We start from the raw sequence: 19,205 nt of genomic DNA, 5'->3' as shown, positions 1-19,205 counted from the left end.
TTTGCCGAGCTTCCATCAGAATCTTGGGCAAGGTGTCCTTTCTCCAGAACAATCGTCTTTTGGTTGAAAGATGTCCTCTTTTCCTGTAGAAATAGCAGCTAACGATAGCCACCCACTGGAGAGGTGTCCAACTCGTGAAAGCGCGTCACAAAGAAATCCCAGAAAATCGCAATAAACTGATATAAACTGCTATAAGTCGGTTTAAATTAACTACCTTATGATGTCTTTAACCTCTAACGCCTACCTAACCCGGATCCGGGATCCCCCCCATCACAAAAGCTGACTAGCATAGTCTAGCCTAAAGCCACAGGGATATCATAAAATAAAATGTTCTTGAAATCACAAGTCCAAGACACCAAATGAAAGATACAGATCTTGTGATTCAAGCCATCATCTCTGATTTTAAAAATGTTTTACAGGGAAGACACAATATGGAAATCTATTAGCTAACCACGTTAGCAAAAGACAACAATTTTCTTACTCCACCATTTTCTTACTGCATCAGTAGCTATCACAAATTCGACCAAATAAAGATATAAATAGCCACTAACCAAGAAACAAACCTCATCAGATGACAGTCTGATAACATATTTATTGTATAGCATAGGTTTTGTTAGAGAAATCTGCATATTTCAGGTAGAAATCATAGTTTACAATTGCAGCTCCCATCACAACTATCACTAAAATGACTAGAATAACTACAGAGACCATCGTGTATTAGCTAATTACTCATCATAAAACATTTCTTAAAAATACACAGCGTACAGCAGATGAAAGACACAGATCATGTGAATATAGCCAATATGTCAGATTTTCTAAGTGTTTTACAGCGAAAACACAATATAGCGTAATCTTAGCTTAGTACAATAGTCAGTCACACGGCAGCATTGATTCAAGGCAAAAATAGCAATAACGTTATAAACCACCAAACGCTATTAATTTTTTCACTAACCTTCTCAGAATTCTTCAGATGACAGTCCTGTAACATCATATTACACAATCCATATAGGTTTTGTTCGAAAATGTGCATATTTAGCAGCACACACCGTGGTTATACAATGTGATCAGTAGCAACAGGGCATGCATTCTGGCCGGCGCCATTTTGGAAAGGCACCTAATCTTATCGAAAGCTATTCATAAACTTGACTAAAAAAATACAGGTTGGACAGCAATTGAAAGACAAATTAGTTCTTAATGCAATCGCTGAGTTAGATTTTTAAAATTAACGTTACAAGACATACAGTGTGCGCTACAGCCAGACTAGTGCCGAAATAATTGCGGTCAAATCCGTTTACATTTTTACACATAAATACGGAATAACATCATAAATAGCTCTTACTTTTGGACGAGCTTCCATCAGAATCTTGGCCAAGTGGTCCTTTGTCCAAAAGAATCCTTGCTTGGTTTCTAAAACGTCGGCCTTCAACTTCGGAATTAGCCGCTAACAGTAGCTATGTGGTCACGCATGCCCAAATACCCAAAACGTAATTCTAAGGAAATTCCGAAAATAGCAATATACTCGCATAAAATGATATAACTCGGTTTAAAATAACTTCTTTATGATGCTTCTAACACCTATATCAAATTAAATTAAAGACGGATATATTTAAGGTCGATAACTGAGCGTTCCAAAATGCCATGCTGAGGTCCTGCTTTGCGTAAAGGCAAAAGTCGAAAAGAGAGGTCCTCTCGCTCCTTGACCATTTATAAACTCGGAGAATGACGTAGAGACCCCATTCCACTTCTCATTGGTTACTGACATCCAGGGGAAGGCGGGTGCAGTTCATGTCGATCCATACGATACATACAGGGCTTTAAACTGATCTCAGAGCAGAGCTTCGTTTTCAGACCTTCGCAGTTCCTGTCATGGATTTCGCTGCAGAAAGAGTTCTGGTTCACCCACAGACATAATTCCAACGGTTTTAGAAACTAGAGAGTGTTTTCTATCCAATAGTAAGAATAATATGCATATTGTACGAGCAAGAATTGAGTACGAGGCCGTTTACATTGGGTACACATTTGTGCTATGTTGAAATAGCACCCCCCTAGTGGCAAGAAGTTTTAACACCTATAACGAATAAAAACATGACCGGAGATATAGAACTGCTAAAACGAAAGCTTTTGCTGGACGCCATTGTGATGTCCCCTTGCGCCAGATGCCCCGTTGAAAAGAACGGTACTTCCGTTCCATGATCCTTTATAGTGGCCCAGATTGCGCAATCCACTCCATTCAAATTCTCCCCGCTTACTGACATCTAGAGGAAGGCGTATGCAGTGCATGTAGCCCGATGGCTTACATGGGGACTTATAAACTGACCTCAGAACAGGGACCTCGATTTCTGAAATCTCACTCCCTGACAGGAAATGTGCTGCAGAATGAGTTCTGTTTCACTCAGAGAAAAAATTCAAACGGTTTTAGAAACTAGAGAGTGTTTTCTATCCAATAGTAGTAATAATATGCATATTGTACGAGCAAGAATTGAGTACGAGGCAGTTTAATTTGGGAACGTAAATATTACAAAGTCCCAACAGCACCCCCTATTGAGTTAGAGACTGTTGGAAGCTAGTGGAAGCCATAGGAATTGCAATCGGGGAGCTGGAATTGCATAGGACCCATAGCTTTCCATTGAAAGAGCATGGGCTCTTTGGATTTTCTCCTACCATATCAATTGTGTTATAGTCTCATACATTATTTAAACATTTCTACAAAATGGTACTAATTATATGCATATCCTGGCTTCTGGGCCTGAGTAACAGGCAGTTTACTTTGGGCACGTCAGTCAGACAGGAAGTGGAGAAAAATAGACCCTAGCCTGAAGAAGTTTTAACAAGTTTTCCTACTTTTTTCATTTACTCTCTCTCCCTCCCCCCTTGCTCTCTATCACCCCTCTCTCTCTCTCTTTCTCTCTCTCTCTCTTTTTTTCTCCCTCTACCACCTCTGTCTCTCTATCTCCCCTTTCTCTCTTTAGACGTGCTGGGTCCCCCAGCCTACTGGATGTCGTGTGGTCACCCCTATGACGAAAGGACCGTGTGGAATCCCAAGTTCTGTGTGGTCACTGACTGTCAGATGCTGCTCCTGGACAAAGAGGAGGTACATATTGAGCTAGCACATAATTTCTCTCTCTCTACTGTATTCTCCTCTCCTAATTTTCTCTACTACCCTCCTACTACTCCCCCTCTTCCCACCATCTATCTTCTTCTCCTCTTCTCTCCCACTCTCTCCTCCCTCTCTCTGCCTCTCTCCCATCTTCTGTAATATTACTGTGCTGGTAATGGTGCTACTGGTGGGTAGTGAATCAGACGGCTGAACACCGTGGCGCTGTTGTGTACTGCTCTACAATTTCATAGTGACGCATGTGGCGGTGTGTGTGTGCATGGTTAGAGCCGCCTGCCTTCCTGCCTGCTGCAGAGGTACTGAAGTTCAGAGCACAGACAAGGATTTTTACATTAAAATCAATGACAGACTGCTAGCTCGCCCATCCCACCCAAGAAACACACACACACACACACACACACACACACACACACACACACACACACACACACACACACACACACACACACACACACACACACACACACACACACACACACACACACACACACACACAGACACATACACAAAAGCTGTATAACAAATGAATAATTAAAGATGTGTCGGAGTGAAATACAATAATTAGAGCTGGCTGAAGATCATCTGCGTATCCCAGGAGCTCAGGTCTCATAAAGCATGATGTTTTACTGCTATTGTCTTTATGACACCTTAGAGAACCATTCACACAGACACAAAATGGGACAAGGTTGCTGCGTTATGAATAATAACACTAAGTACTGTGCGTGTGCGTATGTGTTTGTGTGTGCGTGCGTGAATGTTACAAGTTGCATGTTACAAGATGGAGGCAAAGTGCTGGGTCACTATTGCATAAGGACTTCCATTCAGATGACACGGGTAGAGAAATTGTGGCAGGAGTGTTTATCAGGAACATGTGTCAGGATTTCTAGAAAGGCGATCTCACACACACACACACACACACACACACACACACACACACACACACACACACACACACACACACACACACACACACACACACACACACACACACACACACACACACACACTCTCACACACACACACACACACACACACACACACACACACACACACACACACACACACACACACACACACACACACTTGTGTGATGAATGATGGTAGTAGAGGAGCTAGAGGAGCCTCAGAATGGAGCTTATTAGACCGTACCATTTACGGAACACAACAACTACAACATTAACAACACACAGACACACAAACACGCACACACAACATGACTGACATTGTGGATGGGACTCCTGCAGCCGGAAGAAGTCATAAAGCTCATCTCATGCTTTTGTTCACATTTTGCCATGAGACTAAGAGGTTTAAAATTAAAATGTTGCCGTTTTAACCTTTCTGGACTACCCAGCCCGGATCCGGGATCATTCTCATCAGAAACGCTGACTAGCATAGCCCAGCCTAGCGCCACAGGGAATATCGTATAATATAATTTCATGAAATCACAAGTCCAATACAGCAAATGAAAGATTAACATCTTGTGAATCCAGCCAACATGTCCGATTTTTAAAATGTTTTACAGCGAAAACACAACATATATTTATGTTAGCTCATCACAATATCCAAAAACACACTGCCATTTTTTCACAGAAAAGATAGCTTTCACAAAACCCACAAATAGAGATAAAATGAATCACTAACCTTTGAACAACTTCATCAGATGACAGACATATGACATCATGTTATACAATACATTTATGTTTTGTTCGATTATGTGCATATTTATAGCCAGAAATTGTGGTTTTACATTGGCGCCATGTTCAGAAATGGCTCCAAAATAGCGAAAGTAATTACAGATAGCAGCGTGAAATACAGAAATACTCATCATAAACTTTGATGAAAGATACATGTTTAACATATAATTAAAGATACACTGGTTCTTAATGCAACCGCTGTGTTAGATTTAAAAAAATAACTTTAGTAAAATGCACAGCATGCAATAATCTGAGACAGCGCTCAGCCATTCTCCGCCATGTTGAAGTCAAGAGAGTCAACAGAAGTACGAAATAACATAATAAATATTCCCTTACCTTTGATGAACTTTCATCAGAATGCAGTGCCAGGAATCCTAGTTCCACAATAAATCGTTGTTTTGTTTTATAATGTCCATTTCTTCTGTCGAATTAGCAACTTTGGCTAGCATGTGTAGTTCACGTGTCCATCGAACTTCACGCTAATGAACGAAAACTTCAAAAAGTGATATTACAAATCGAATAAACTGGTCAAACTCAGTTGAGAATCAATCTTCAGGATGTTTTTCTCATATATATCCAATAACGTCCCAAACTGAGCATTTCTTCATGTCTATCTAACGCAGTGCAGACAAAGACATCACATGCCCTCTGCGCGTGGCCAAGAACTGGCAATCTGCCTGACCTGTCACTCCAAATGCTCTTATCCGGTCCCACATGAAGCTATATGCTTCATTCCACGTTCTACTACCTGTTGACATCTAGTGGAAGGCGTATGAAGTGCATACAGATCCATAAATATAAGGCAATTGAATAGGCGATGCCTTTCACAGCGACCCATTTTAGAATTTTCACTTCCAGTTTGCCTGCCACATGAGTTTTGTTTTACTCACAGATATAATTCAAACAGTTTTAGAAACTTCAGAGTGTTTTCTATCCAATAGTAATAATAATATGTATATCATATGATATAGGACAGAGTACGAGGCCGTTTAATTTGGGCACAAATTCATCCAAAATTGAAAATGTCGCCCCTTATCCCTAAGAAGTTTTAAAGCTAATTTCCTTCTATACTACACATTTTACATATTTTGCCAGCTAGCCTAGCTGACCTAGCTGGTCAACTCACTGACAAAAGGAACTACCGCTAACACATGTAGCTCCATAAATCTGCCATGAGGCTTCTCAGTTCAAGCTAGAATATTATGTACAGTCGTGGCCAAAAGTTTTGAGAATGACACAAATATTAATTTTAGCAAAGTCTGCTGCCTCAGTGTCTTTAGATATTTTTTGTCAGGTGTTACTATGGAATACTGAAGTATAATTACAAGCATTTCATAAGTGTCAAAGGCTTTTATTGACTGATGCAAGTTGATGCAAAGAGTCAATATTTGCAGTGTTGACCCTTCATTTTCAAGAACTCTGCAATCCGCCCTGGCATGCTGTTAATTAACTGGGCCACATCCTGACTGATGGCAGCCCATTCTTGCATAACCTGTTTGGGCTGCAAACCCGATGTCGGAACGAAAATGACAACAGCTGCAGGGCGCGAAATTCAAAATCTATTTTTTAAAAATATTTAACTTTCACACATTAACAAGTCCAATACAGCATTTGAAAGATAAACATCTTGTCAATCCAGCCAACATGTCCGATTTTTAAAATGTTTTACAGAGAAAACACCACATATATTTATGTTAGCTCACCACCAAATACAAAAGTGGACAGACACGTATGATTATGATTATGATGTATGAATTATGATTCAAGTAGCATGCACAAGCCAACCGAAATAACCTAAAACCAACCTAAAGAACCCAGAAAAAACTACCTCAGATGACAGTCATATAACATGTTACACAATAAATCTATGTTTTGTTCATAAAATGTGCATATTTTAGCTATAAATCAGTTTTACATTGATGCTACCATAAATGCTACAGCATAGCTACAGTCTGAAATCAGACGGGAGTAGCCAGAGAAAATACAGACACCAACGTCAACTACTAATTACACCTCATAAAACATTTCAGAAAAACATATGGTGGATAGCTAATGAAAGACAGATATCGTGTGAATAGAGCCAATATTTCCGATTTTTGAAGTGTTTTACAGCGAAAACACAATATATCGTTATATTAGCTAACAACATAAGCTAGCATACAGCAGCATTGATTCTAGTCAAGCGCTAGCGTAGCACAGTTAGCACAGTTAGCATAGAACAGTTCGACAGATATATGAAAAAGCATCCCAAATTGGGTCCTTATCTTTGTTGATATTCCATCAGAATGTTGTAACGGGGTCCAATGTCCAGTACAGTCTTTAGTTGGGTTCCAGAACGAAATATTTCCCTCTTTGGTTAGCAAGCACCACGGCTGTGCGGCGCTAATCTTTCTGTCTTCAAAAAATTCTTCCAAAACATCACGTCTAAAGTCGAGAATAAATTGCAATAATATAATTAAAGTATATTGAAAAAACATACTTTAGGATGATTTTGTGACATGTATCAAATAATATCGTAGCAAGAGATCATATTCACCGTTATCGAGCTTCTTCCAGGAGCCGAGTCTAAATTCTGCCTCGCGCCCGGATTTTTTTTTTAACTGCGCAGGTCTCACAAGAAGGTGTGGTATTCAGTCCATGGACGAGATATTCGACTCCTTTCAATTCTCACTTCCGCATTACACCCAGATGAAGGCGTGTGACGTGTTTCTACGGTCCTAAGTGTAATGACCTTTTATAGACAAGGTCTTAAAGAGAGACATCGCATTTTGGAAATCTCAATTCTGGATAGGAAATGGGCTGTAAAAATAGTTCTGTTCAACTTAGAGCAATAATTCAAACGTTTTTAGAAACTATAGACTGTTTTCTATCCAATAATAGTAAATATATGCATATTGGAATATCAAAAATTTCTTAACCTGTCTAGGATCAGCGTGGCACTAGCGGCACACCCCCCCCCCCCCCCCACTGAAAAACCAGTGCCGCGAAATTCAAAAAAAATATTTTTTTTAAATATTTAACTTTCACACATTAAAGTCCAATACAGCTAATGAAAGACACAGATCTTGTGAATCCAGTCAACATTTCCGATTTTTAAAATGTTTTACAGGGAAGACACAATATGTAAAGATGTACATCTATTACCTAAAAACACATTAGCATAATCCACCATCTTTTATTTGTCCACCAACACCAGTAGCCATCACCAATTCGGCTAAACTAAGATATTTATAGCCCCTAACCAACAAAAAAACTCATTAGATGACAGTCTGATAACATATTTATGGTATGGGATAGGTTTTGTTAGAAAAAAGTGCATATTTCAGGTAGATGGCATAGGTTACAATTGCACCCACCGTCACAAATGGAATAGAAAAACTACTTAGAGCAACGTGTTTACCTACTTACTAATCATCAAACATTTCGTAAAAATACACAGCATACACGAATCGAAAGACACAGATCCTGTGAATACAGACAATATTTCAGATTTTCTAAGTGTCTTACAGCGAAAAAACAATAAATCGTTATATTAGCTTAGCACATAGCAATTAGCAGCCCAGCATTGATTCTAGCCAAAGTGAGCGATAAAAGTCAACATCGCCAAAAGATATTAATTTTTTCACTAACCTTCTCAGAATTCTTCCGATGACACTCCTGTAACATCACATTACAACATGCATATACAGTTTGATCGAAAATGTTTATATTTAGCCACCAAAATCATGGTTAGACAATGTGAAATGTAGACAAGCTGGTAAAGAAAAAGTCCTTGCGCCACTTAGACAGTGATCTACTCTTATACATAAATACTCATAAACGTGACTAAAAAATATAGGGTGGACAGGGATTGATAGACAATTTAATTCTTAATACAATTGCGTTATTACATTTTTTAATTTATCCTTACTTTTCAATACAGTTTGCGCCAAGCGAAGCTACGTCAAAAAACATGGCGTCCTAAGCCACTAAAATGTTTCGACAGAAACACGATTTATCATAATAAAAATGTCCTACCTTGAGCTGTTCTTCCATCAGTATCTTGGGCAAAGGATCCTTTCTTGGGAGGAATCGTCTTTTGGTGGAAAGCTGTCCTCTTGCCATGTGAAAATGCCAACTGCGTTCGGGATGAACTGAAAGCGTGCCCACCTATTCACAGCGTTAAAGAAATAAATGTCCCAAAATCGCACTAAACGGATATAAATTGCTATAAAACGCTTTAAATTAACTACCTTATGATGTTTTTAACTCCTATAACGAGTGAAAAGATGACCGGAGAAATATAACAGGCTAAACTAACGCTTGGAACAGGAGAGGGTCGGTGTCCTCCACGCGCGTTACGCAGCAAGAAAAGACTTGCTAGCTACAGGGTTTTTTCATTTGTAGTGCCTGTGAACGCGCAATCGACCCCATTGGAATCGTCATCACGTAAAGGCATCCAGGGGAAGACGTAAGAAGTGTCCGTATAGTCATAGCAAAATCAGTGCCCTTTTAACTGACTCCAGATCAGGGGCCAAAATTTCTGAAATCTGACTCCATGTCAGGGAAATTGCTGTAGAATGGGCTCTGTTCCACTTAGAGACAAAATTTCAACTCCTATAGAAACTATAGACTGTTTTCTATCCAATAATAATAATAATATGCATATTGTACGATCAAGGATTTTGTGGGAAGCCGTTTCAAAAATTAGCCAAATTAGCATAAATAGTCTAAACAGCGCCCCCATCCCCAACAGGTTAAAATAGTGTCTGTGAGTATAACAGAACTGATTTGGCAGGCGAAAACCTGAAAGAAATCCATTCAGGAAGTAGTTTTTGGGGGGGGGGTTTGTAGTTTTCTATTCAATGCCATTACAGCATCCATTGACTTAGGACTCAAATTGCAGTTTCTATGCCTTCCACTAGATGTCAACAGTCTTTAGAAATTGTTTCAGGCTTGTATTCTGAAAAATTAGGAAGTAAGAGCAGTCTGAATGAGTGGACCCTAAAGTGTCACAGAGCTTTTTCATGCGCGAGGCGGAGAGAGTGCGTTTCTTGTTTACCTTTTAAATTGACGACGTTATTGTCCGGTTGAAATATTATCGATTATTTAGGCTAAAAACAACCTAAAGATTGAATATAAACATCGTTTGACATGTTTCTATGAACTTTACGGATACAATTTTGATTTTTTTGTCTTCCTGTTCTGACTGCGTTTGAGCCTGTGGATTACTGAAGAAAACGCGCGAACAAAGCTGAGGTTTTTGGATATAAAGAGACTTTATCGAACAAAAGGAACATTTATTGAGTAAATGAATGTCTGCTGAGTCAACCATATGAAGATCATAAAGGTAAGGGATTAATTTGATCTCTATTTCTGACTTGTGTAACTGTTCTACTTGGCTGGTTACTGTTTGTAATGATTTGTCTAGTGGGCTATGTTCTCAAATAATCGTAAGGTATGTTTCGCCGTAAAGCATTTTTTAAATCTGACACCGTGGTTGGATTCACAAGAAGTCAATCTTTAAACCTATGTAAAATATGTTTTGTTTTCTGAATTTTTATAATGAGTTTTCCTGTATTTGAATTTGGCGCCCAGCAGTTTCACTGGCTGTTGAAGAGGGGGACGCTAACGTACCCAAGAGAGGTTAACGAGAGAATCACTGACATGATGTCAGCTGGGCCTTTTGTTGCAGGGCTGAAATGCAGTGGAAATGTTTTATGGGGATTCAGTTCATTTGCATGGCAAAGAGGGACTTTGCAATTAATTGCAATTCATCTGATCACTCTTCATAACATTCTGGAGTATATGCAAATTGCCATCATACAAACTGAGGCAGCAGACTTTGTGAAAATGTATATTTGTGCCATTCTCAAAACTTTTGGCCACGGCAGTACGTACTCTCTTGCACACACATGCAGGCACACACTAAATGCTAGGATGTACAGTGCATTTGGAAAGTATTCTTCCCTTTATCTACATTCCACATTCTAAAATGGATGAAATTATTTTTTTGCCCTGATCAATCTACACACAATACCCCATAATGATAAAGCGAAGAAAAGAAATGTTTGCAAATGTATTAAAAATAAAAAACAGAAATGCCTTATTTACATAAGTATACAAACCCTTTGCTATGAGACTCAAAATGGAACTCAGGTGCATCCTGTTTCCATTGATCATTCTTGAGATGTTTATACAACCTGTGGTAAATTCAATTGATTGGACATGATTTGGAAAGGCACACAACTGTCCATATAAGGTCCCACAGTTGACAATGCGTGACAGAGCAAATCCCAAGCCATGAGGTCGAAGGGATTGTGTCGAGGCACAGACCTGGGGAAGGGTACCAAAAAACGTCTGCAGCATTGAAGGTCCCCAAGAACACAGTGGCCTCCATCATTCTTAAATGGTGAACTAGGACCTGATGGTCACTTTGACAGAACTCCAGAGGTCCTCTGCGGAGATGGGAGAACCTTCCAGAAGGTCAACCATCTCTGCCGCACTCCACCAGGCCTTTATGATGGAGTGGCCAGGCGGAAGCCACTCCTCAGTAAAAGGCACATGACAGCCCGCTTGGATTTTGCCAAAGGCACCTAAAGGACTCTCAGAACATGAGAAACAAGATTCTCTAGTCTGATGAAACAAAGATTGAACTCTTTGGCCTGAATGCCAAGCGTCATGTCTGGAGGAAACCTGGCACCATCCCTGCGGTGAAGCATGGTGCAGCATCATGCTGTGGGGATGTTTTTCAGCGGCAGGGACTGGGAGACTACGTAGTCAGGATCGAGGGAAAAATGAACAGAGCAAAGCACAGAGAGATCCTTAATGAAAACCTGCTCCAGTGCACTCAGGACCTCAGACTGGGGCGAAGGTTCACCTTCCAACAGGACAACGACATTAAGCACACAGCCAAGACAACACCGGAGTGGTTTCAGGACAAGTCTCTGAATGTCCTTGAGTGGCCCAGCCAGAGCCTAAACTTGAACCTGATCGAACATCTCTGGAGAGACCTGGAAATAGCTGTGCAGCGACGCTCCCCATCCAACCTGACAGAGCTAGGGTCATACCCAAGAAGACTCGAGCATGCAATCGCTGCCAAAGGTGCTTCAACAAAGTACACAGTAAAGGGTCTGAATACTTATGTAAATGTGGTATTTCAGTTTTTTATTTGTAATAAATTTGCACAAATGTAAAAAAAAATCTGGTTTTGCTTTGTCATTATGGGGTATTGTTTGAAGATTGACAAGGAAAAAAACGATTTCATCCATTTTAGAATAAGGCTGTAACGTAACAAAATGTGGAAAAAGTCAAGGGGTCTGAAAATGTCTTAATGCACTGTACGTACATACATCTATACAGAACAGTACAGTACAGTACAGTACACACACACACACACACACACACACACACACACACACACACACACACACACACACACACACACACACACACACTCCCTTGGATCTCTCTGCATTGATTCAGCAGCTATTGTTTTTGTAATTGGAAATGTTCTGATTCATCCTCATGGCTAAAGGCAATTATGAACCAGACTATTCTAAAAGCAGGACTGACACCTTCCTTATCTCAAGATGAATGAGGAGGAGAGATTCCCATTGGTGAGAAGGGAGAGAGAGAGCGAGAGAGAGAGACAGGAAAGAGTACCACACTCCTAGGACATAAAACTGATCAAAACAAAAGAGCGAGGTTAGAAGCAACACATTAAACTGTCCCTGGAGAGAAGAAGGTTTACAGGGGAAGGTTTAGGGTTATTAATGTTCAAACTTTTCACCCTCATAGGAAAGAGCTGCTCATTTCTCAGCCTTCGATTTTCCCTCCCGTCCAAGGAACTCTGCCCCACTCCCATTCATTCAAGGAACTCTGCCCCACTCCCATTCATTCAAGGAACTCTGCCCCACTCCCATTCATTCAAGGAACTCTGCCCCACTCCCATTCATTCAAGGAACTCTGCCCCACTGCTGTTCATTCCCTAATGGAAAAGGAGCGAGGGAACCAGAGACCTCTCTCGCCCTATCCACTTCCCAGTGAATCTATAGACAAAATGTCACCAGTCGAGGGCACTCTCATAAAGCCCTATCATTAGTACCGTATGCTCAACTGTGTGCTTTTGGAGAGAAAGACTGAGAAGGGAGGGGAGGAGGCCAGGTGATGAGCTGACCTGTGTGCGCTAGGCTCGATAAGCCATTATCAAACCGCTGAAAGGACATCTGGCCTCCTCTTTTTACTCTCTCTCTCTCTCTCATCCAACTAATCTGTCCTTTTGTCTGTGACTGTCTAATCGATGGGGGCTCAGTGTTCAGTATGCATGGTGGAGAAGAAAGGCCCTGTCCTGACACTGACTAATGTCCTGCTAAAGTCTTCTCTGGTTTATATCGATTATACACATTCATCAAGACCTCAGAGACACCACTGTACACCACTGTACTCTGTGATCTTAAATACACATACAGGAGTAAGAGCGTTTTCACACATAGTTTTGAGCTATAGTTTGGTGGAACCAACCAGACAAATGAAAAAATACAATGTAACAATTAACAAACAGTCAAACCCTTATTCAAACTATAGCTCAAAACTATGTTTGACAATGCCGGAAGAGAACTTGGAGTTTTTGCATGTATTTCTATCTTCCGTTCTTTCCTTCTTACTTTGTTTGTTTGTGTGTTTCTTTCATTCTTTGTTTCTTCCCTTTCTTTACTAAATTTATTCTGATTTTTTTACTAACTTTTCTACCCTCCTCTCACCCCCCATACCCCTCTCTCTCTCTCTCTCTCTCTCTCTCTCACACACTTTCTCTCTCTCTATCTCTGTCTCTCAGAAGTTTTTGTTTCAGGAGCGGAGGTCAGATTCATGTAAGGTCCGACAGCTGAGACGCACCATCAGCGTTCCCGTGGAAACCAACTTCCACAGCCCAGAGTTCCACAGCCAGATGTCCATCGAGAGCAGTGAGTACACACACACACACACACACACACACACACACACACACACACACACACACACACACACACACACACACACACACACACACACACACACACACACACACACACACACACATTTTGTATGTTGTAATACTCTTTCACATCCACTAGAGGGTGAGCTTGCATTTCTCCTCAACTCAGCTCTGGTTTTATACTCTGATGTAAAGGGAAAATATTGTTGATATGGAAAATCTGGTCTAAGACCAGTGATAAGAAATGTAATATTGCTTTGCCATTAAGAGTGGTTGTTTAAGATAGTTGTTTTTTGTCCTTTGTTTTTCTGCTTTTTCTTAATGTGTTTTCTTCTCCTTTATTGAATCCATTAAGTGTGTATTTTTAGTTTGCCTGTTTGAAAAAGGCATTTATCCCTTCTATGAAGCTGAGGAAAACATTTACATCAACAAAACCTTAGGCATGTATCTATGACACAGCACGTTTACGTCCACAATGTCTGCATAGTGTCCCTTTCAGTCAGTAATAGTATATCAACGTTGGCTCAACATTGGCTCAACCCTTCATCAACTTTGTGTCAACAGTTTCCAAATGTTGTCCCACCAGCAGTGTGTCAGTTTAGAGTCAACACATATTTTTATCCCACTCACTGTCTCACTCACTTAAAAAAAAAATGAAACATAATATGACATAGTAATAGCATAACAATCAATTGTTCAATTGTGTACGGTAGACAGTAAGCAGGCTAAGCGTCTTTGGCTTGTATTACAATATGTAATCACATATGTTGTATATCTATATCAGGGGTATTGAGTTGTTTCTGAGGTGTTTGTCTGTGTGTTCCTGTTATCTCTCCCATCCCAGGCCCTATGGCAGTGGGTGGTATAATCATCAGCTTGGCACGGGTGTAGAATAAGTATTTTGTGTGTGTTGTAAAGACCTTGTATGGGTTTAGGCATTGCAATTATGGGCACCGTTGTGTAGTACTCTCTGGTGCTACAAAACGTGTTTTGTGGTGTCGGCATACAGTACACCCCATAGTATGCGTGGGTGTATAGATGTTGTTAACCCACCTCTGTGATTTTACAGGTAGGTAGGTAGTAAGGACTATTAGAGTACTTACACAGTAGCCATTTAGTTTTATAATGCTTTGGTTGGTTGTGTTTTGAGGACATAAAGGAGGGATTCTGGTACTGGTACTATAAGACAGCTCTCTCTTTCTCTTTCTCTCTCGCTCAAATACCAGGTGTGCATTGCAGTAAAACAGTAAAACTCTTCTTGATCAATGTGGGGGTCAAAAGGTCAGTTTAAATCGTATGAAGTATTGAAATGAAATGATTGAATGTGAAATGATCCCACGTCGTTGTTCTGTCTTGTCACTAGTGTGTGTGTGTGTGTGTGTGTGTGTGTGTGTGTGTGTGTGTGTGTGTGTGTGTGTGTGTGTGTGTGTGTGTGTGTGTGTGTGTGTGTGTGTGTGTGTGTGTGTGTGTGTGTGTGTGTGTGTGCGCGTGCACACGCAACATAGTGAGAGAGAGGGGGGAGAGGGGGTTTGAGAGAAAGATGAATTCTACAAATAATCTTGAAACCCTTTCAGAAATAATCATCATGACTTTGGAGAATAATGAACAACAATTCTACTGTGGTCAAAAGGAACATTCATCTCTGAAGAGAGGATATGTGTGTAACCGTGTGCTCACTATGCTGTCCTCTTTCTCTTGCTCCCTTTCATTCTCTCGCTCTCTCTCTTTCTTTCTCTTCCCTCCTCTCTGTCTCTCTCTCTCTCTCTCCACGTCTCTGGGATAATTTTCAGTTGGTTTCTCATGTGTGTGATACACTGCACTGGGGTCAGCGCTTCAGTCAGTGGGTCCATTGTTATGGATGCAGGCCATCCTGTGTTCACTGTTTTGGGTTCAGCTCTCATGTCAAGCATTAGGTAAAATGTTCCTGTCCTCTCTTCTATCCCTCTTTTCAGCCATCATCCCTCTTTTATCCCACTGGATGAGGTTGATACATTTTTGTTTACTACTCCCTCCCTCTGCTGTCTCTTGGGCCTTAGATGTTTCCGTTCTCACACACAAACAAACACGTACACAAACACGTACACAAACACGTACACAAACACGTACACAAACACGTACACAATCACATACACAAACACGTACACAAACACGTACACAAACACACAAACAAACACGTACACAAACACGTACACAAACACGTACACAAACACGTACACAAACACATACACAAACACGTACACAAACACGTACACAAACACGTACACAAACACGTACACAAACACATACACAAACACGTACACAAACACGTACACAAACACGTACACAAACACACAAACAAACACGTACACAAACACGTACACAAACACGTACACAAACATGTACACAAACACGTACACAAACACACAAACAAGCACGTACACAAACACGTACACATACACAAACACGTACACAAACACGTACACAAACACGTACACAAACACATACACAAACACGTACACAAACACGTACACAAACACGTACACAAACACACAAACAAACACGTACACAAACACGTACACAAACACGTACACAAACACGTACACAAACACATACACAAACACGTACACAAACACGTACACAAACACGTACACAAACACATACACAAACATGTACACAAACACATACACAAACACACAAACAAACACGTACACAAACACGTACACAAACACGTACACATACACAAACACGTACACAAACACGTACACAAACACGTACACAAACACATACACAAACACGTACACAAACACGTACACAAACACGTACACTAACACGTACACAAACATGTACACAAACACGTACACAAACACGTATACAAACACGTACACAAACACACAAACAAACACGTACACTAACACGTACACAAACACGTACACAAACACGTACACAAACACGTACACAAACACGTACACAAACACGTACACAAACACGTATACAAACACACAAACAAACACGTACACTAACACGTACACAAACACGTACACAAACACGTACACAAACACGTAAACAAACACGTACACAAACATGTACACAAACACGTACACAAACACGTACACAAACACGTACACAAACACGTACACAAACATGTACACAAACACGTACACAAACATGTACACAAACACGTACACAAACACGTACACAAACACGTACACAAACACGTACACAAACACGTACACAAACACGTACACAAACACGTACACAAACATGTACACAAACACGTACACGAACACATACACAAACATGGGTCTGTGTGTTGAAGCATGTGTGTAAAGTGCTTCAGTAAAATACCAGGTGAGAACCACTAATTAGACCTTGTAATATTCTCTCCAGGCACAGCGGGGCAAAAAGTATTTAGTCAGCCACCAATTGTGCAAGTTCTCCCACTTAAAAAGATGAGAGAGGCCTGTAATTTTCATCATAGGTACACTTCAACTATGACAGACAAAATGGGTGAAAAAAATCCAGAAAATCACATTGTAGGAAAATAAGTATTTGGTCACCTACAAACAAGCAAGATTTCTGGCTCCACAACCTCCACAACCTTGTGGACAGGTGTCTTTTATACTGTTTTGAGGGAGCGTGCAACTGGCTTGAATGTTAATTTATCTAACATAAGGTGCTTCCAACATTGTTTTAGAGAATTTGTGACCACCTGTAACCATGCCAGCCCAGGACATCCGGCTTCTTTACCTGTGGTAAAAACGTGGTCTGCGGTATTCTGATTGGCTGGGCCTTGCTCCACAGTGAGAAGGCCTGGCTCCGAAGTGGGTGGGCCTATGCCCTCCCAGGCCCACCCATGGTTGCGAGCCTGCCCAGTCATGTGAATTCCATAGATTGGGGCCTAATGAATTTATTTAAATTGACTGATTTCCTTACAAGAACTGTAACTCTGTAAAATTGTTGAAATTGTTGCATATTTTATTTTATATTTATATTTTTGTTCAGTATATATTTGTCTATTCCTATTTGTGTGTGTGTGTGTGTGTGTGTGTGTGTGTGTGTGTGTGTGTGTGTGTGTGTGTGTGTGTGTGTGTGTGTGTGTGTGTGTGTGTGTGTGTGTGTGTGTGTACATGTACGTGTGCGTGTGCGTGTGCGTGTACGTGTGCGTGTGCGTGTGCATGTACGTGTGCGTGTGTGTGTGTGTGTGTGTGTGTGTGTGTGTGTGAGAGCGAGAGTACTATATCTAAACACACATGGCTTCAACAGGGTCCCAGTGAGCGTATGTACTGTACTCATCCAGTCCTCCTTTTAAGCAGGTTTACCAGTGGGTTACTTTCTGTTCTGCTGCTGCTTTGATGTTGTTGTAACGTTGCTTTAACGTTGCATCAACTTTCACCTCAGTGGTGCATTGTGGTGTGTCCTCCTGTGTGTGGTGATCAGCTGTGTCTGGTACTGTAGTGTTACTGTAGTGTTACTGTAGTGTACTGTAGTGTACTGTAGTATACTGTAGTGTTACGGTAGGGTACTGTAGTGCACTGTAGTGTTACAGTAGTGTACTGTAGTATACTGTAGTGGTACTGTAGTATACTGTAGTATTACTGTAGTTTACTGTACTGTACTGTAGTGTTACTGTAGTGTTACTGTAGTGTTACTTTAGTGTTACTATAGTGTACTGTAGTATACTGTAGTGTTACGGTAGTTTACTGTAGTGTACTGTAGTGTTACTGTAGTGTTACTGTAGTGTACTGTAGTATTACTGTAGTTTACTGTAGTGTACTGTAGTGGTGTTGTAGTGTTACTGTAGTGTTGTTGTAGTGTTACTGTAGTGTTGTTGTAGTGTTACTGTAGTGTTACTGTAGTGTTATTTTAGTATACTGTAGTGTTACTGTAATATACTGTATTGTAGAGTTACTGTAGTATAATGTGGTGTTACTGTAGCATTACTGTATTATACTGTACTCTTACTGTAGTGTATTGTGGTGTTACTGTGGTATACTGTGGTGTTACTGTAGCGTTACTGTAGTATACTGTAGTGTTACTGTAGTGTTACTGCAGAGATATGTAGTGTTACTGTAGAGATATGTAGTGCTACTGTACTGTTATGTAGTGTTACTGTAGTGTTACGGTAGTGTTCTGTAGTGCTATTGTAGTATACTCTAGTGTTACTGTAATATACTGTAGTGTTACTGTGGTGTATTGTAGAGTTACTGTAGTATACTGTAGTGGTACTGTAGTATATTGTAGAGTTACTGTAGTATACTGTAGTGGTACTGTAGTATATTGCAGAGTTACCGTAGTATACTGTGGTGTTACTGTAGTGTTACTGTGGTATACTGTGGTGTTACTGTGGTATACTGTAGTGTTACTGCAGAGATATGCAGTGGTACTGTAGAGTTATGCAGTTTTACTGTAGTGTACTGTAGTGTATTGTAGTGTTACTGTAGTATACTGTAGTTTAACTGTAGTG

General features: G+C 40.4%; 1 protein-coding gene across 2 annotated transcripts in view; it reads left to right on the top strand.

Annotated features, from left to right (window-relative positions):
- Nucleotides 1-19,205, top strand: part of LOC129818116 (disabled homolog 2-interacting protein-like) — a 405,090-nt gene that overhangs the window by 31,329 nt on the left and 354,556 nt on the right. For both annotated transcript variants that reach the window (XM_055873702.1, XM_055873700.1), the window contains exons 2-3: nucleotides 2,970-3,091; nucleotides 13,625-13,751. In XM_055873702.1, the coding sequence (XP_055729677.1) occupies nucleotides 2,970-3,091; nucleotides 13,625-13,751 (249 nt within the window). The remainder of the gene's footprint in view (nucleotides 1-2,969; nucleotides 3,092-13,624; nucleotides 13,752-19,205) is intronic.

This window comes from Salvelinus fontinalis, chromosome 21 (genome assembly GCF_029448725.1).
Source record: "Salvelinus fontinalis isolate EN_2023a chromosome 21, ASM2944872v1, whole genome shotgun sequence".
Classification (NCBI taxonomy): Eukaryota; Metazoa; Chordata; class Actinopteri; order Salmoniformes; family Salmonidae; genus Salvelinus; species Salvelinus fontinalis.
Note: the sequence above shows the minus strand (reverse complement) of the source record. Positions and strands in the feature narration are given on the sequence as shown.